The sequence below is a fragment of the Poecilia reticulata genome, chromosome 9, assembly GCF_904066995.2.
Source record: "Poecilia reticulata chromosome 9, P_reticulata-male-v2, whole genome shotgun sequence".
Lineage (NCBI taxonomy): Eukaryota > Metazoa > Chordata > Actinopteri > Cyprinodontiformes > Poeciliidae > Poecilia > Poecilia reticulata.
This window is the reverse complement of record NC_088838.1, coordinates 22,851,416-22,871,552: the sequence shown is the minus strand read 5'-3', so window position 1 is coordinate 22,871,552 and position 20,137 is coordinate 22,851,416. Positions and strand designations below refer to the sequence as shown.

The 20,137-nt window shown below is 38.0% G+C and overlaps 2 protein-coding genes across 4 annotated transcripts; both read right to left on the bottom strand.

Moving 5' to 3' along the window:
- Positions 1 to 788: 788 nt before the first annotated feature.
- On the bottom strand, positions 789 to 6,765 carry creb3l3l (cAMP responsive element binding protein 3-like 3 like). The gene is made up of 10 exons (XM_008418322.3): positions 6,610 to 6,765; positions 4,389 to 4,529; positions 3,916 to 4,303; positions 3,703 to 3,812; positions 3,446 to 3,538; positions 3,073 to 3,179; positions 2,863 to 2,931; positions 2,692 to 2,776; positions 2,502 to 2,595; positions 789 to 2,368 (listed from the first exon to the last, which is right to left on the bottom strand). The coding sequence occupies exons 2-10, from the start codon at positions 4,527 to 4,529 to the stop codon at positions 1,965 to 1,967; spliced, it is 1,491 nt and encodes a 496-aa protein (XP_008416544.2). The 5' UTR covers positions 6,610 to 6,765; the 3' UTR covers positions 789 to 1,964.
- A 962-nt stretch (positions 6,766 to 7,727) lies between these two features.
- Positions 7,728 to 19,245, bottom strand: nim1ka (NIM1 serine/threonine protein kinase a). Of its 3 annotated transcripts, XM_081610724.1 has the most exons (8): positions 19,140 to 19,245; positions 13,482 to 13,993; positions 12,493 to 12,539; positions 11,643 to 11,970; positions 11,359 to 11,471; positions 10,234 to 10,355; positions 10,006 to 10,152; positions 7,728 to 9,329 (listed from the first exon to the last, which is right to left on the bottom strand). In XM_081610724.1, the coding sequence occupies exons 4-8, from the start codon at positions 11,927 to 11,929 to the stop codon at positions 8,571 to 8,573; spliced, it is 1,428 nt and encodes a 475-aa protein (XP_081466850.1). In that variant the 5' UTR covers positions 11,930 to 11,970; positions 12,493 to 12,539; positions 13,482 to 13,993; positions 19,140 to 19,245; the 3' UTR covers positions 7,728 to 8,570. The 3 variants fall into 3 exon arrangements, with proteins under 3 accessions (XP_081466850.1, XP_008416545.2, XP_008416546.2); XM_008418323.3 differs by lacking the exon at positions 12,493 to 12,539; XM_008418324.3 differs by lacking the exon at positions 12,493 to 12,539 and having other exon boundaries at positions 19,090 to 19,208.
- Between the last annotated feature and the right edge of the window lie 892 nt (positions 19,246 to 20,137).

The following is a 20,137-nucleotide window of genomic DNA, read 5'->3' as shown; positions in this document are numbered from 1 at the left end:
AAGGGAACCCTGGACTCTTTAACTGCAATGTTTTACATTGATCGGTGCAATATTGGCAATCTTATCTTAGCTTTATTGAATCACGGTGTGTGGGTGTATGTTTAAAGGTTTTTTTTCTTGCTTTTAAATGCAGTGATTTTCTATGTACAGTATTTATACATTGAATTCAAGCTGCAACCGGATCACTTCAAACAGTTTGATTGTACATTGTACAGTGTCGATATAGGTTATCATCTATCTATTGGTTTATCAGGCTGATCATCCACCCATCGTTAAGTCCAGTTATCCATTGGTTCATCAGCCGTCTAACCATATGTTAATTTACCCATAAATCCACCTTTTGATATAAGCTCATATGGAAACCTAATGAGTCAAAAATGTTAGTTGACATTTTTAACTAAAAAGCAGCTAATAATGGACATTCTCTTCTCAACAAGTGTGATGTGTTGGTTTTATAAATGAGTCAGCAGAGGGCAGTAGAAAGCAGACTCGGGGAAATCTCAGAATGATTTTAAAAATCTTAGTGGAGAACCACCTAATTTAGAAAGTATTCTCTGGAGTGATTGCAAAGAACCTTACTAACAGTAAAGCAAAAATGAAAATGGCCTCTCTTTCAGCCTATGCTGGTAAGTATAATGAGTCATTTGCCTGTTGTGTTGGAACAGACCCACCCAACTGGGTCACTTGTAGCTGGACAACAGCAATCATTAAAGCTAAAAAAAAAAGAAAAGTTTCTTGTAAAGGCAGTGCAGTCGCAAAGAAATAAACAACAAAAGTTTGTTCTTATTTATAAAAAAAAAAGTTTATTATAATAAGATATTCAGACATTTAGTTTGTATGTACAGAAAACAGTAACAATCATATATTGTATTTACATTTCATTCTCGGACTGTCAAACGTCAGTGCATTTGCTTTGACATGACTAATGTTGAAAATCTCATTTCACGTGAATTATACCAAAGCGGTTCCAGTACAATTTAGATTCCATTTGTCACTGACAGTAACAAAAAAATATATACACAAAAAATTTAAAATAAAATGTTTCACTGACAAAACAGATCATTACATTTTTGAGTATACTTTACTGCAAATAGTTCACTGAGCAAATATTTATTAATCCCCCCTTCTTAATACACATGAGTGAAAAGGTATTTTAGACTTTTACAAAGAAAGACAATTTGACAAGCTGGTAAAACATTTTACAGCAGACTGGGCATCACTAACAATTATAAACTAAGGAGCTTGTGGACATTTTTTCTATATTTCATTTTGCTTTACTGTACAAAAAAAAATATCAAGAGCATTTTAAAATTAGAAAGCACATGGTTACCCTTGGTACAAGGGAAATGCTAACACACTTTACTAGTCTTCTAAATGGCCAAATGTCCTGCAATGGCTTAAGCAATAGATACAGTGGTCAAACAACCACTTTGTTCAAGCTTTATGAGTCAAGCAGCTTTTCTTCTACAATACAATCTATGATGGAGGGCTGGACGTTTATTCATGGTTTTGAAGGAGCATGTCAATATTTGCTGAAGGCAAAATTAAAATGTAAAATCTTGTATATAAAAAAAAGTAGCATTGTTCCCCAGTTTGCAAATTTAGATCCATTACTTTTGGTCATCACATTGTAAAACAAGTTAAAAACCCCTTGGGGCTACTTCAGTAGCATGTGGCCTGCAGTAGATCAGAAATTTATATAATGGCAACACTGACCCTTTTTTAATATAGAAACATTCAGTAGCTCATACTGTGAAAGTTTCTTCAGTTCTTCAATGAAATCAGATAAAAAGTGCAAAAAAAACTGCAATAAATGAGAAAAGCAGTGAAAAACAGGGAATATCCTGTCTGGACAGATGGTAGTATTTTTTACCTTCATCCTTATTTTAAGCTTAATCTTCCCTCATTTAACAGTAAAAAAAAAAAACGTCTCCCTCTGTTGGTTCAATGATTTAAAAATGCACCTACATCTCATCAGAGCGATGCTGCTGTAAAATGACAGACGGGGGGCTTCGGTCGATCCAGTTCTCTTTAGATCCCGGCACGTCGTACGCCACAGCAGTCGCCACCACGGGATCAACAGAACCTTCCTTTAAAGGACCCACGCCGCCAGGCGACCCCGGCGTCATCTCTGCCGCCTGAGCGGGACTTGGGAAGTCTGCTGAGGAGTTGCTGTTGACGCCAGTCTCAGAGTCAGGCTGCTCCACCCTCTCGTAGTCGGGGGTGTGGTTCTTCTGACCGCCTGAGAAGATGGCCTTGGTGTTCTCCACTACTTCTGACACCAAGACAAGTGGATCATCCTCAGTCTCCAGGTAAAACGTAGGATCTGTGTTTTCTGATGGCACTGAGCGCAAGGTCCGGGAAATGACTGCGATAATGAGCAAACGATATTTTTTCAGAAACAAACCACAATAATGGAAAAATAGCTTTGTTTTGGCAATACGACAGAGGAAAAACATTTGCTTCGGGCTCAAAACAAAAGGAGCCATAGTGCAACTCACCGGATGAAGGTGTGTAGGACTCCTTCTGTTGAGTGCTTCCACCAAATGGATTAACGGACGGAAAGATGATGAGACAGAAAGAGAGCAGGAACACCTGAAGGAGGCAAAGACAAAGTGTGAAAAAAAAACCCAGCACAATGTTAAAGCATAATAACAAAGATGAACACAACGCCTTAGCAGACAAATTTACCATAACACAAGTGCTGGTTGTGCTGGCCTTCAAAGTAGACATCTTCACTATAGCCTGGAGTTTCCTCAGTTGCTCAATCAGAGAGCTATAAAAAAAGAGAAAGGACACATTTAGAGTAATGATGCTTGTTGTTAAAAAAGGAGCAAAGGGGGAATGTCCAAGACTTCTTACATGTTCTGTTTCTGAAGCAGCTGGACTTTCTTCTGAAGTTGCAGGTTGTGTGCAGTGCAGACAGCAACCCTGTGGAAGAAAGTCATTCAGTAATTAGTCCCATTATGTTTGTACCAACACTGTGCAGATGCAATTTGAGCTTTATAGCACTTATAGCACCTATAATCCCGATTTCCCTCCCAAATTTGATAAATTATCTTTGTAGCTCACCTGCTTTCCAGTCCATCAACATACACCTTCTTCTTCTTGCGGCTCTCCTGAGCAGACTGCTTGTTGCGGATCTTCCTCCTGATCCTCTTCAAAGTCCTCTCCTCTGCCTGTCAACCAAATTAAAGGAGGCTTTCAGCGCAATGCTGACATGACAGCAGCAATGTGCCTTAAACTGCTGCACCACAGAGAAAAACAAAAAGAAGATTTTAATGTTTTTGCAAAAAAAAAAAAAAAAACAAGGTGTCACTTCTGAGAAGGTAAGTAAAACAAACATCTAGAATTGAAAGAGATATGAAACGAAATCCACATGTGGTCAGAAATATTCAATGTTCTGTGAGGGGACAATTATACACAGATAGAAGCTCACAATTACCTTAGTGAGAGGCATGTGCTCGGGAATGGTGGCTCCTTCCTTTGCCAAAAGCCGCTTCTCCTCCTCAGTGAGAACAATCTCTTTGAACTGGAACTAGACGGAGAAAAATCAAAGTACTGAAACATTGTTCATTTAAACAAACATAAATACTTAAATATCACAAATCGGTGCCTTTCTAATAAACAAAGCGTTTTTAATCACAATTATTTTAACTGCATTATTGTTATGCTAAATATCTGTAAGCATGTAAAACTAACCTGGTCTACTTTGGTTAGCTGAGCCAAATCATGTGCAGAGTTCTCAATGGCCAAGGTACAAGGCAGCTCAGCGGTGAAGTCCTCCTCCATGGCATCACTCACCAAGTCGTCTGTTACAAGAGAGTCGTTTTAAATCAATTTAATCTGTATGTTTACGTAAGTTCTTGTAGTTAGGTTTTCTTTATTATTATTTCAAACCTCCACAACACCCACCCAGATCAATGAAGACATCTGTATCTGGCCTCTCTGCCCTGACACTCTCCAGCACGTCCATATCTCTGACTCCGCTCTGCAGCAGAGAGTAGCTGTGATCCGCTTGGACCGACAAGGCCTCAGGGCTCTCTGCTTGCAGCTCTTCTGAGGTAAGGGTGGGGTCAGAGTGCATGGGGCTGGGGTGAGAATAGCTGGGACTGGGTACTATGTCGCTTTCACTGCCGTGTGGACTTCCCAGAGTGTTGTTGTTTCCGGCGCCTGAGCTGCTGTCGTCAGAAATGCCGCTGTCACTCCCCAGCGGGGAATGAGACGGACAGAAGGCCTCCACGTTGTCATCTCCATCTAACAAGCTGGACAGGAAATCTTCAGTATCCATACCCGTCAACATCTGCAGACAAAAATAGATTCCACTGGTTATAATTGAAGATAAAAGTAATGCCCTGGATAGCTGGTTGTAGCGCTTGAAGCCTTACTTCTTGCTCAGACAGCCAGGATTCAATAAGTCCATCTTCATCCTGAAAGAGGGGCTCAGTGCATCCATTGTTGCCGTCTTGGAACAGCAGCCCGATGAGATCTGCCCCATCCATGTCTGGAAGGTCCTCGGTGGCTGACATCTGTGACAGAATATCAGCAAACATATTTTTTAATCATGTCCCAAAAGGTCAAATAATATGAGAGTTTGGCTGATGGCTGGTTGGTGTATTAATGAGGGCTGCATTCAACTTCAAGAAACATCTGCCTTCACAAATACTTTTTATTGCGTTATCAAGTCTTTATAGCATCTGAATGGTTTCACAATATTGCCACACACTTTATTTTTATTTGGATTTTATGCAGTAATAATCCAAAACAAAGACACATGGACTAAAACAAACAAAAAATGAAAAACATACTACTATATTGCTATACAACTAAACTAACAGGTTAGACCCTGATCAAAGAAGCAACTAATTCAACAAAGGCAACATTGCAAACCTTTTTTGGCCTACATCCAACGTACACATAACATATGTGAGGCAGATAACACAATGAAATATGGAGGTGGCAGCATCATGCTGTGTGGACATGACTGGACTGGGAATCAACAATGCCAACACACATCCAGAGCTACACAAAAATTTTATTCAGAATTTGAGGCACGACTTGACAACTGCTGCAGCAAATCTCATCAAATCAAAATGAGTTTAATTCATTTTGCTTAAAGAACTGAAAACTTTCAGCCTGACAACGTACAACGTACATCGTTTCTATCGGGATAGAAACGATGCTAGTGCGCAGAGCTGAATTTTTGTAACCTGTATTTTTCATATCATGGTCTACATGTGATAAAGGTATGGAAGAATTAACACTGGATTATAGGAAATCTGTTGTTTTCTTCTTTTGTATCTAAGGAAGAAAAATAATATGAACCAGAGCACCAGTTGGATTTGCAATAAGATGTGGGGAGAGGAGGGATAAATGCAAACACAACAGAGATATGTTCATAATTTCAAAACCTTATTTCATTGTTCTTCCATCTAGTTTTACAATTCTTTGCGTTGTTTCTCCCCCCCATACAATCTCCACAACTTCCATCAAAGTCTGTGGTGTTAGTAGGAAAAAAAAACATTAAGATACTCAAGGGGTATGAATACAGCTGAAAACCACTGTACATAACACAAACATCCAGCTGGTCCCACTACCTCGAGTCAAAGCGCCTGTGAAAATATTATTTTTGCCAATTTAATGTTTTTATAAAAAAAATAATTTGCACTTCCATGATAGGGCTTGATAATGAGTAGTTAAGTTCAGCAAAAAAAAAAAAACAAAAAAAAAAATCAAAGCATTTTACTATTGCTGCGCAGCGGCAGCCACGTGGCCATTCACGCTTTTCAAAAATAATTTGCATTATATGTTTTTGTGCTGCATAAACGTGCATGCATCTGTAGATTTAAAATTGAATGCGCTTTAGATGATAAGGTCTGGTGATGTTTTGTTATCGCAACAGCCTCGCGATTACAACAATGCGTCAGAACAAAGGGGACCGTTCTCTGAATCCTCTCAGCTTATGCTGCATTTGATTCCACGTGTGGCCTCCAGGCATAGGTTGAAGCCTATTGTCTCAGATCAATAGCAACAATTTTAATTAAGTTAGTTAGAAGTAAATGGGTTCTCTCTTCTGAAGAAGTTGACAACGTGGTACTACTGTACGACTGTAAACCGTCTAATGTTGCATCATCTTAAACATCTCAGCATGACCTCATCCGATAATGTGCCCCGCCCCCTTACCCTTCTCACAGGATCTGATAGAGTATCAAGTGTCAAAACAAATAACACCCAGAACAAATGGATTAATAAAAGGAAGTTGGTCAAAAGGTTAAAACAAAAAATGATTTTCGGCTTGATTAAGCGTGTTTTTGCTTTGCTTTTAAACCGCACCAATGCATTGCAATATATGTCATGTTATGTTAAACTAAGATTAAAACGGAAAACGAGGGAGGTGTTTCAAGGAGATAAAGCATAATGTTCTTTAAAAAACCCTGAAAATCCAGCTGCGTTATTAATTCCAGCAAAAAGTAAGGAATATTTTCGGAGTAACACTGACTTCTCTTAGCTGTTTTAAGCATTATGTTAAAGGCGTGGCTCCTTTTTAAACATAAAAAAAACACTCCGAAACATCCTAGTATTGGTGGCAAAAGAAGCACATTTTCTTACCGTTTGGTAGCAGAAGATGATATCAACTCAAACAAGCTCGTACGAATGCGTTTTGGTTTCTCAGCTTTTTTTCTTCCGCTACCGTGTACAGCCGGAGCGTCCTCCTGAAAACACCTTCCAACGAGGCAGAAAACGCGTCATCACGCAAAGGCGGAAACGAATTTGGTACGTAAGTTTTTTGGGTGTTTATGGGAAATGTAGTCAAATGCTTAATAAGCTAGTTTGTACTACTGACCTATTTTGATGTTTTGTGAATATGGAACCTTACTACACGAACAAAATCATAAAAAAAAATCACATAAAAGTAGTTCTACAAATAAATTATATGATACATTTAGTAAAGTGACAATTTATTATTAAATGAAAATATGTAGTAAAATGTTTTCTGTTTTGCAGGATCTAATATGGTAAATCTATAATCCACTGTGTAAAATTTCAAAAAAATATATAAATTAGTGAATGGACCTTTTATTGCTATAGTTATGGATTTACAGTCCATTTACCATTAAGAAGTAATACACTTCTCAAACTGCATTAAGTTTAGTCAAGTTCAAAGAGTAGATGTTTGTGTTTTTCCCCTATGAGCTATATTTATTGATAAACTATATTTAGCCACATAAAAAACTACCTGTACAGTTTATAAAGCAAAACATACACACATTTTAGCAATAAAGCTTACAATTATGTTTCTCTTTTTAATTTAAAGCAATATTATACTGAATAACATTTCTCAGAATTATAACAATGGTCTTGTGAAAAATATCTTTCTAGTAATGTTAATAGTCATAACAATAAGGTACTAGCAGCTGATACAAAGGCTGTGTACTGTACAATTATTTATTAAAATAATTATGAAAAGTTCTTGCGCTACATATGTTTTTTTGTTACACATACACTAGTATATGCGTAGAATATATTCTAACATTACATATTAGGATAATTATAAACCAAAGTTACCTATAAAACTAAACTGTCAATAAAAAAATCAACTAAATATACATAAATTACTCATAGGGTGATAATGCGCGCTAATCAAAGTTTTCTCCATGAAACTCAATCAGATGTAAAGAGAAAAGCTTTTTTGTTGTTAGTGTTTATTCTTCAATGAACAGAAGCAGTTAAGTTTTCATTTGACATTTATTTCAATCAGCACATTAGCATTGACATGGCATTGCATGATGTTTCTGATATCTGACATTCAGCCTCAGACCTTGAACCTGAAAGTAATGTTTTACCACATTATTTAATCTTCTGTTAGTTGGTTTATCTGTAATGCAATCTTATCTTAGTGTACTGGTACTCACCTTGTTTTTAGTCAAAAAGTTAGTCAACAAATTGAGGTTAATGAGGTAAATATTTGGAACATCTCATAGAGATACATCACATGTGACCCTTTCACCTGTATCATTACTGAAACCAATTTGATTTCAAAACAATGAAAAATAAGGCATTTCAGAAAATTGCACTTAAACATCAAATATACCACGTTTACTGCACTGAATGTGTATTTTTGTTTTCATATTACTGATATCGAGCTTTTTTTAGGGTGTTTCTGTTAAATTGGTGTCTTTGAACCTGGTAATAATTCCAACAATGAGCATAGAGCTGATAACTAACAGTGTTTTGTCTATACGACCCAAATGAAATTATTAGCAGTCTAACTATTATGTTGACTTTTAATTATTTACATTCCATACCTTGTTAAATCTGATATCAAATTATTTTCAAAACAAACAAAAAAAACTTAATAAACTTTCTGCAGCCTTCTCACAGAGACTAGATTCAGAAGAGAAAGAAAACATACTAAGTAAGAAATATCAAGTTTCAGCAGCTCAGTGAGGTCTTGGTACGATTACTTTGACATATACTACTGGACTGAAAAGCTTTGCTAATGCAGTCTGTGCAATTTAGCCCCAGGCTGCATAATCATTGAATTTCCATAGTAAAACTTAGCATTTTTGTCACAGAACCACACACAGTTTAGATGTGTGACGCAAACTGCGATACACTTTTAGTCGCTCCTTTTTATTTGTTGTAGTTGGCCCGACTTTCTGTGTGACCGCAGGCGTCCTCTCAACCACCCGTTTCTTCTGAGCCCGGTGTAGCAAGATCCGATAGACCCCAGTGATGGAGCTTCTGCAGTCTTTTCCCTGGTTGTTGAATATGTGCTCTGAAGTGATTCCTAGAGTCTCTAATGCAGCCTTTACCTCCAGCTCTTCCTCCAGCAGTTCAACTGGTTTGCTCTCAGCAAGGTGAGATGGATCTAGCTTACAAGGCTCCATGGCACATGGGAATTCCACAGGGAGCAGCCACTCACAGCCCATCATTTGCTCCACTGTATAGCGGTCCGATGGGACTGGCTGGAGAATCCCCCTGATGAGCCTCTGGCATGCCTCGGGTACCCATGGGGGAAGCACGTAGGCTCCCTCCATGATGCATCTCTTCAGTTTGGCCACAGTGTCTGCCCTGAATGGCATGGTGCCGGTCACCATAAAAAACAGCATGACTCCCACAGCCCAAATATCTACGTAAGCTCCTACATAATGCTCATCCCGGAAGAGTTCTGGAGCCGCATAAGGTGGAGAGCCGCAGAAAGTGTTGAGCGTTTCATCGCGCCGGCTCAGTGTGCTAAATCCAAAGTCCCCGACTTTGACACAAGAGCTGCTCGTGTAGAAGACATTTTCTGCCTTTAGGTCACGATGGATGATGTTATTTTCATGCTATGGGAGAAGAATAGAAATCACAGTCATAAACGTACCATCTAAACAAAATAAGAAACTAATAATGTCATGTGACGAAAACTCAAGTTAGATTAACCTGGATCTACAAAGGATCTTCTATTCTGAAATCAGTTTATAAATTTCATTAAAAAACTGACATGTAGATTTGATCTTTGAGTAGAGATTAAAAACAGGCGATGCCAGGTGATATCAGCGACATTCCAGGGTGTGAAAAAAAATTACTGAGATCAGAAAAATTAAACGTATTCATATTCCTGGGATATTTAGATATATATATTTATTTCTATCCAACCAAAACGTTTGTTACAGGAATCTCCCTCCCAAAGCATAATAGGAAAAAAAAGATGCACCATTTCTGAAAAAAAAAAAAAAAAAGTTAATCTGCCAGAGTTATGACCAATTTTAGGCAAACTTGAATCTATTTGAAATATTAAGGAGGAGTTTGAAAATAAATTCAAGTGGGACAAACTTCCAGAAAGGAAAGTTTATTTTATCTTTAAGTTTTATTTTATCTCATACTCAGCATACTGTTAATTCTGAGAGAGACACATATTTTCGTTGCACGGCTATTGGGACTAAGTTACAGAATGTATTCACAGTACAATTTATTGTAATTCTACTCAAATATATTCCATTAACATACGTAAGTACTCACCATGTGTTTAACAGCCGAGAGGATCTGAGCAAAGACAATCTTGCCGTCAGTGTCAGAAAGTTTTCCTTCAGTAGTAATCTTAGTGTAGAGCTCCCCTCCACCTGCATACTCCATCACCAAGTGTAGCCGTGACAACGTCTCCACCACCTAAAATGGATACAGATAGAGGCATAATGATCAGAATGAGGAAGGCTGGTTTTAAAAAGGAAAAGGAATCGAAAGACAAACCTCATATAGGCGTATGATATTAGGGTGGTGTAGTTTTTCCATGCTGGAGATCTCTCTTGAAAGCAACCTCTGAGTCTTCTGATCCAACTTAGTTTTGTCTAAGATCTTAATGGCCACTTTATCTGGTTATGCCAAAGAGAGAATTCCTAATCAACCAGAGCTCAATCACGTGACAAAAAAAAAATACAGGATTTCTTTCCATTTTAATTTAAATTAACAACATATATAAAGATGAAATTCCAGGTACATGCATGATATAAAAAACAACAGACACTGGCAATCTACTCATACTAAGAGTTTTAGCTGCTCTTTAATTTTTGTATTTTTTATTTTATACATTCCCATTTCATCTTAAAATGAAATTTAGTTTTATACATCGGAACTTATTTTTGAAACAGCAGCAACTTGAGGTGTACGCATTATACATTTACAATCCTAAAAAGTATGATTAAAGATCTAAAAACTTTACATATATTTCATTTAAATACCCCAGCTAATGGCTATGTGTCTTTAAATCATTAATAGAGATCCTTAAAACAGCTCTCAAGTAACCGAATACAGAAAAGTTCTCAAGCAGCAAAATGGTGTTGAGATATCTCTTTGTGCTCCAGCATGAATTATTAAGGCGCGTATTAGGCTCAGTTTCAGACGCAATATAGCTGTCAATAGAAGCATTCAAAATGCAATCCAGCTCATATTGTTTTAGAATCAGAAATAGAGTTTAAATGCAAAAAAGACACTCATAGCACAAAGAGGCATGAAGTAGCAAAATATACTATAGCACCCACGGTCTGACAGAACTACACACTCCTTCGTGGCCCCATCTGTAGCATTTGATGAGGCATGCAGCAATTTTAGCTGTCGCTAAGGAAACTGGAGATCTCTAATCAATCCCTTAGGTCAAGTGCAGCAGATAGTCACTCTGTTTGTGGATGAATCAGCCTCCTCACCAGGAAAAGAGCTGCTTTATAAATTATTATGAAACAAAAACCTCTTACTCATTGATCACAACGACTCAGTCCTGAAAGAACAGAAGGCTTACTTTCAAGTTTTCGATACATGGGGCTTCGTTTGTATCTGTCTTAGGTGTTGTCGTTTGGACATGACTTTATTTGCACTAATTACCTTTTGTAAGAGCATGAATTCCTAGTTTGACATGGGAGAAATTTCCACACCCTATTTCGCCACGGATCTTGTAGAAAGCAATTCTTCTGCCCACTGTCAGCTCACGGACCACCCTGTGATGAGATTATGCAACACGAAAGGTGATATTTTTTTTTCCAGAATTTAACAAACTCACACAAGAAATGATTGCAGTCTAAGGCAAGTCAATCAAAAATGGAAAAGGTAGTTCAAGTCCAAAGAAATGTCAGACTGTAAAAAATAAGACTTTTTCTCTGAAATCTTACCTTTCATCCTGACACATATCCAGGTTCAGCCTTTCCAGAGGAGTTAGGCGACGAACAGTGGCTCCCTCATCATCTGTGTTGATGTCAGAGCTATCCTGCCTGCTCCAGCGGCTGTACCTTTGTCCGCCAGAAACCACAGCTGTCCCTACAGTGGACCCTCCAGCAGAGTCTCCGTTAGACTCCCTGGAACCTGCTCCTGAGACCGAGCTGTTCCCAGTGGTGCCTGCTGTCCCAGTCCCAGCTTCAGCTCCATCTGGGCTGCTCTCGGACGGGCAGACAGCAGTCATCCTGCGAGGGACGCTCAGGGAGGAGTGGGCTTAGGCCATAGCTAGGAGTAATGCAGAACAGGATGCAGAACGGAAGAAGTCATTTTCTACTTTACTTCCTTTGTCATTTCTTACTTTCCTAAACTTTGAGCACCTGAAAATATTTGTTAAGTTGATGTGAAGACATCTGACTATTATCACTATGCAGGCAAATTTTAATGGATTAAAATAAAATGAAAAAGTCATTTTAACATTTCAGTGAATAAAGTGAAAACCATGCAGATTCAATGCACACAGAGTGAAAGAATAAAAAATAAAAGACTAGCAAAAATCATAAGACAGAAATGTTATGTTCGGGGCAAAACAATCACAGGAAAGATTAAAAACTAGACAGATGTAATTGGAATCCCCCCAAAGGAAGGTAAGCCACAAAAACACATTGCTCCTTAAGTTGACTTTTGCCAGAGAGAAGAATCCAAGCATATTATTTGAAAGTTAAATAGAAGGGAAATTTGTGGTTGAAAAAGTGTTTGCAGGTGAACAAGGTTTGGATTGTGATTGGAGTCGGCGCTTCCAATACCCACCTCAGGATATGGGATGCAACTGTCACATTCCTTCTGTTAAGTCACTCCTAAACCAGAGTGAATTGTTTTACTTATTCATATTTACTAAAGTAAAAAGAAAAAAAAATGAAAAGAAAAACCCAAAGTCCATTTTGTCAGAGAAAAGTAAATTTTGTGTTTCATTTGGAAATCAAGATCAGGGTTTAGGGGAAGAGCGGAGAGGAACATGATCCAATCTGAATAAGGTACAGTGTAAAGTTTCCACAACATTCTGTAATGATTTGGGGATTCATGTCTTCTAGTGTTTGTCGATCGATTGTGCTTTAGCAAGTCCAAAGTCAAAGCAGCCGGAAATCATAGGGCACTTCATGCTACCCGTGCTGACAAGCTTTATGGAAACATTGATTTAATTTTCTTGTATGATTTGGCATCTATCCACACTGCCAAAAGTACCAATAAAAGGTTATACCTAATTGACCAGCACACTGTTCTGACGAAAACTGCATGTATAATCCATTGAGTACTGTCATGAGGAAAATGATAGATGCCATAACCAACAATGAAGAGTCACAGACTGATCACCTTCATGCCAAGCTGCACTAATGTAGCAATTCATCAAATAGAACCCTGATCAAGAAGTAAGTGCATATGCTGCACTGCACCTCTGGGTCAGAATTTATTTTACTGTTATTCTGTATAATTTTTTTTTTCTGAAAAATTACATTTTGGATTGTAAGCCATAAAACATTATAAATAAATCATTGAGTAATGAATGTACATTATGCATAAGCGCAGACTAATAATAATAATACATGGTTTTAACTTATTATATTCATTATTTTGCTGTAAAATAATACAAATCTTCCTAGATTCAAAAAACAACATTTGAATGCAATGAGACATAAAAGAAGGAAAATATAAGAAGGGAACCCATTACATGGCTATTATCTGATCAAAATATATTTTTACTAACTTCAACTATGCAACAAACACAGAAAAAATCAACTTACCTTCTAGTGTGTGATTCATTTTCAAGATAAATCCTTTCAGTTTTGTCACTGCATCAGTGTTGTATAGGCACTTCTATTAAAGAAGCAATATTCACAGTTTCTTTCTCTTTATCAGCTCAACACCTCAACACATTTTTGGATCTAAGAGCCCATGTTTTATCCAAAATGTCCCAAATACGCTGCAGCTGAAGCTAGCCAGAAAAGAACAATATGACCAGATTGTCACTGGATGCTTGAAGCTGTTATGCTGTTGCTTTTGGGGGATTTCCTCTGTCAATCTTCCACTTTCCCTCGCTTATAGCTGTGTCCGAAGGTTCACCAAAGCACGTATTATCAGATTCATGCTCACTGCTGTCTCAGAGCGGGGGCGTTAATGGAGCCTTTTGTGTCTGAGTATTAATAGGCCATGAGGTGAGGAGGAGGGGAGAGGAGAAGGACGCGAGAGGTTGAAAGAGTGAGGATGAACAGGTGATTGTGTCAGGGTGCAGCCACAGGGTGACAGCCAGGACAACCTGTGAAAAGAACAAAGACAAACAGATTGCACAAATTTGAATTGGTTTTTAAGCCTATTCAGCTGCTTAGTTTCTTTAGGAGGTTTCAAATTTGAAACCTGTACTTTACAGCATTATTTAGAGGTTTATTTATAGGTTAGTACATATTTTATGAACTGCATATGACTTTTTCCCCCAAAATTGTCTCATCTTGATAATATAGCAGGAACATTACCATCAGTGGTTTTGCTTGAAACATTAATAAATCGCGAACACCACCTAACACTTTTTTGCACCACTTGCACGAGAAGGCCAATACGCATTTCTTATTGCACATTTTTTCACTCGAATGTACAATAATGCATATTGTAATTCATAATTAGGAGCTCACTGATAGATTGAGGTTGCTATGGCAGCTGGGTTGAGCAAATCAAGATTTGGTAATAGGAAGAAAACCTTCAAAACTACCGGTGTGACTAAGCAAAATAATTTCAATTGCAGAGTGCTCACTGTCAGCTTCTTTATTTGCGTCTGTGCATCAGTGTGGTGGTGTGGTTGAATAAGCGTGGAAGAAGGTGATAATTGTATGCTGTTCAGAAAACAAAGCTCTAACGATGCCCCAGGAGGAAGAACAGAAGAAAAAAAACACATTAGAGATGAAAATGAACTAGGCTTATGTAAAACACATATTTTGTATTAAATAATATGCAAAGTTTGCTCAGACAAGACACTGCACCCATCAGTTACCTAAATTAAACTTATGCTATTAACGTACAAAACCAACATAGAGCAAGTTAAATTTAGTTTCGATTAATCAATTGCTCAGTATAATTTCATGGCAGTTTTATATACCAATACAATGACATATTTCAATGACTTTACATCAACTACCATGTCCTGGTTGGTTTACAGTTGTGCCACTCTCCAACCATTGCCAGATGTTTAACTGAACAGTGCAGAAACAGAGCAAATATATCTATATGCAGACAATCTGTGCACTAAAGAAATCAAAACCATGCATCATTTTCACCCTGGAGCACTATTAGGAATTGGTCTCTCAAATAAAATCAAAACGGTACTCACCAACATTAGAAGTGTGTACCTCAAATGTGACAAAACGTATACATGTGTGCAATCTTTTGATGAACACAATGGCACTTAAAATTAATCCATTTGTCATTCTCTGCAATAATAAGTTTAATCAAAACTGCCAAACAAATTCCTCACAAACAAGTCTTAAAACTTTGTATGACAGAAACAGATCTAGTTACAATAACAATGTTTCTCTCATGACAGATTTAACTATCCTGAAGGTATAACTGAAGATTGTTCTCTTTTATTAAGCATTAAGTCTTACAGCCTTCAGACACCTTCCCACCACTGCAACATTCATATTTAAGAATTGACCTCCTAAGCACCTTAAAAAAACACTTTAAGAGTGGAAAAAAACCCTAATTTTACAGCATTATTTAAATAACGTAAAAGACGAACAGCATGTATTTTAAACCCCTTCACTGTTAATAATATAGGCATAAAACTATGAATTGCTCCAAAGATTGGTAGGAAGCGCATCTGATAATGGTTCTGCAGAATCTTCAATCTGTCCATCACTGCCATTTGTAAATATAATGGCCTAAAAATGCTGTGCATGAATATGATGTCAGAAACTAGTGCAGGAGTCTGCAAACGACTGTTAAACACAATCTGCTTTGCCAAGTATGAGGCCTTCCTTACCCACTGCACAATTATTGCTGCAAGAATCACTTAAGGCAAACATCAGGCTGTGCTGCTCACTCTCCTGCTGATTGTTCTGCTGCTATCAGCAGCCTCTTTATGGCTTCCAGCAAAGGAGAACTTAAGCAGCTCATCCACGGCAGTTGTGGATTAATTATTGCGCTATCCACCTGGTACGCTTCCCGTCACCGACAAAACTCATGTCGTGTGTTTAACAGTGCAAAGAGGAGGCAGAGAGGAGTGGTTCATCACTAGTCTTTTAAGCTAGTGATAAACATCAGTAGGTGAACATTTTAAGAACATTTGTCTGGTTGTGTTTGCATCCCAATTTCTATTTTTACCCAAAGTAAGACCTTCATCATACATCTGCACCAGTTAGTGCAGAAATGACTCTCCACACAAAGGTTTCTCCAGTGTGTTAGTTAAGATGCATAGTTGAAAATAATAGAAATTTCAATAGTGAAAAAGTGTAACTATAAAGACATTAAATATCCTGGGAACAGAGGGACTGGCCTCCCTGGAATGTCTTGGCAAAAATGTTATTTGTTCTAAAGAAACGAAAGAAGAAGAATGTGATCTCTAAATCCCTCCCTTTCCTATAAAGGCAAATAAAAGCAGTTTGAGGCAAAGATGCATCAGCATCAGTACTTTAAAGCCATCCATCCATTTTCGGGAGGGTTGCTGGTGCCCATCTCCAGCTAACGTTCCGGGCGAGAGGCGGGGTCACCCTGGACAGGTCGCCAGTCTGTCGCAGGGCAACACAGAGACACACAGGACACACAACCATGCACACACACTCTCACACCTAGGGGCAATTTGGAGAGGCCAATTAACCTGACAGTCATGTTTTTGGACTGTGGGAGGAAACCGGAGTACCCGGAGAAAACCCACGCATGCACAGGGAGAACATGCAAACTCCATGCAGAAAGACCCCAGGCCGGGAATCGAACCCAGAACCTTCTTGCTGCAAGGCAACAGCTCTACCAACTGCGCTACTGTGCAGCCAGCCTATACTTTAAAGCCACGGGCCTGAAACTGTTCTTTAAGTACCACAGATGGTATTTGGCTGCCTTTAGTGGCACCTCTACAACTATTGGCACCAATTCTTCCCAACTTATACTTGTTTAACTGTAATATAGAGCTAATATAATAACCAACAGCCAAATGCTTAAGCTGTTCAGTCACATTGAGTTTAGCTTAGTTAGAAACCTTTCAAAAACAGAAGTGGAGTGGAGACAATGTTGAGAAATCCCAACAGTTAACCAGGAGCAACGGCGGACTGCTCCATCGGCTGCAATCTGTTTTAACTCTAAAGATGAAACCTATATCAGAGAATGACATAAAACCAGGTTTCAATTCCAAATTCAAAAATGTGGGATTTGCTAATTACGCAGTTATCAAGTTTTCTACTGTTAAAAGTACAACCTAACAATAGAGATACCACACTTCCAACATTTCAGCAATTTAGCTGTTCCACAAAAGAAAACAAAACGTTGGGATTTGTTTTATGCAAATGTCGGGGACACAAAAATCTCCAGAGTAAGAGCTCCTTTTGGCAAATCAGATCATAATCTTGTTTTTCTTTGCTCTTTGTATAACATACCATGTTCAGAGGACACCTATAATCAAAAGAACTGTGAAAATTTGTTCACGGGAAGCTAAAGAAGCTCTGTAGGATATTTTGAAGCTACAGATTGAGATCAACTCCACTAGTCACATGGAAATGTCATTAGTGGCACGACCGACTGAAAAGCTCTGTGTGGAGAACAGCATCCCCACCAGCCCAGTGAAATGCTTCCCCAAAAACAAACCATGAATCAGCAGTAACCTAAAGGAACTGCTAAACAAAAAGCAAAACAAAATTGCCTGCAAGGAGGGATTCAAAATAGATGGCATTTCAAATGATTAGTTGAAAACATTCTACTGCCTATAAGTCTAAGACAGCTTACAAGATTTTTTAGATTGTCATAATTTAAACCCTTTCTGCTATTTCTTAAGAGGCCTGCATAAATGTGGTCAAATTACCCATAGCTTCTCACATCTCTCTACTTCCTTTGAATTATTTTTTAAACATCTTACCAACACTGAAAAGGGCTAATTTCCATAATAATACCGTTTACACCAAATGTCTGTAGCTACTGTGGTGCTATCACCAGTTTGTAAAAGATGTGATTTTTTTTTTTTGTTTCAGACTGGCCTGTAAAAATTAGAAAGCATATATTTTGAAACTTAAATCAAGAAGTGAACCTTGACCAACAGATTTGCACAACGTGGGGAAGTTTGAATCTCTGACTCTGGCCCTAATACTAATAATGTTTGGTTATACGAAACACGTACACATACAAGATGAATGAGCACGTCAAGGGACATATATGTCTCTGAGGCCTTAATGAAGTTACCATGACACTATAAACAGGAAGCACAAACACAAAATTATGCTGCAGAGCAGCCACTGCCAAGCTTACATCTGCTGGTTCACATCAAAATCAAATTAATTTCTTCCAGCTTTAAAGAGCTGTCTGAGTTTTGCATGTCATTCCCAATCAACACATCAAAGAGGTTTGCATCAAAGAAAAATCACATGAAGCAAAAATGTTTTATGTACTCTGATTAATTGATCATCAAAAGAATAAAATTAGGAAAAGATTTCCTGCAGGTGGACATAAAGAGAACCACTAAAAGGGGTCATTTTTGTTTTAACAATATGGAAAATTATTCAACAGCTTACAATGTAGATGAATGACTGAAATTTCCTTCTTAATTCGTCACATCTCCCGGCTATTTACTTCTGAAGAAAATACAACATTTTCTCCTTGTTTTGTTCCTCGAAAGATTTATCTTTGGCGCACCAAACAGCTCCGTCCAGTGAGGCGTAACTGAATAAATTCTTCTGACATGCAAATTTAACCTCATTTGTTTAAATCTAAAAATTGTCACAGGCGAACACAGCAAACAAAACGCTTTGCAACAGGTGCCTTTGCACCAGTTTAGTCATTCTGAGTTGTACTGCCCTTCAGTCTTTCAGTAACAGCAAGTTAAGGTACCTCAAGGTGTATTTTTTGTGAGCCCAAGCTAAACGATATAAGCTCTCATTAGAGAAAACAATAAAGCGGCACATCTCACCATGAATGGTTCGTGTGTTTACATTAAACGCGTATATTTCTCAGTGACAATAATATTCCCAAGGAAGGCATCTTTCGAATAAATACATCTTCAAGTGTGTCTATTAAATAATACACCCATCTCTGTTCAATCATAGTCAACAGTTAGCCAAAAAATCCCCCCACAGTAGGCCGTTTTCTGTGAGCCATAACGCTTTCTATCATAACCCCATAGTACAAAATATATATTTAGCTGAGCCTACACGTGGAAATTGATCTTACTTGGATGTGTACAGTATCTTCGTGAATCCGTGACAGCCATGTTTACCAACCTTGGTGCCAAATCCATCCTATCCCCACTGCCCGGTGACATTGGCGCTCAGGCTTTCTGCAGCAACTGCTGCCCAGCTCTGTCTGTTGTCAAGGAAATCCACTTAAAGGACGGGGGGATGGACCAATCAGCGACGGCAACAGCGCTACACCGTGTCCAATGAGAAGGAAGAATTAGAACCAATTTTATTCTAAGAGCAGGAGAGCCGTCTAACACAAATAGCAGGTGGCGGGACTCGGCAGGTAATTGAAGCTGCATGTGTCACGCAGCGTGATCCCATGATGACTGTAAGGGGACCACATCAGAGGTTCAGAGTGGGGTCAAGGGACCAGCAGCTTAGAGAGTTTTTTTTATTACTTTAAATTTGGCTGGCACAAGAATTGGAAGTGTCTTAAAACCCTTGTTAAATTTGTTGGCAACCCTGCATGTGTACATGACGTATAATATTTTTAGAGACAAATTTATTTTCTTTTCACTAAAACTCTTTAAGCAAATTTGATTCTGTTGGATATAACTGAGGGTTTTTATATCTCTAGTTGCTCTTTTATTAGTGCCCCAACCACTTAAAGTGGTTTTATTTTTTTTACTTTGCAGTATTCAGCTCAGTTTTAACCTGGTAAAAGGCGTTGTTGTTAATGAAATTGATTAAAATTAACCTATATCATTGGTTAATGAGCTGGTCCAGTCTGTTGCAGTGAAGTAAAAACAGTCAAAAAGGAAAAGCTCTTGATGTCTTTGTCCATGTTTTGACCCACATCTATTGTTGGGAGACACAAATCATGAGTAGAGAAATGAGATTCCAGATTCAATAAATGGAAGCAAGATTGATCAGAATATGTATGGACTTCCCATGCCTGCTAGTATATATATATATATATATATATATATATATATATATATATATATATATACATAAATACATGACACAGAGGTGCTGCCAAACACAGTGGGGATAATTAGTAAAAAAAAAAATTCAAAGCGAGTGGCTATTCTTCTGCT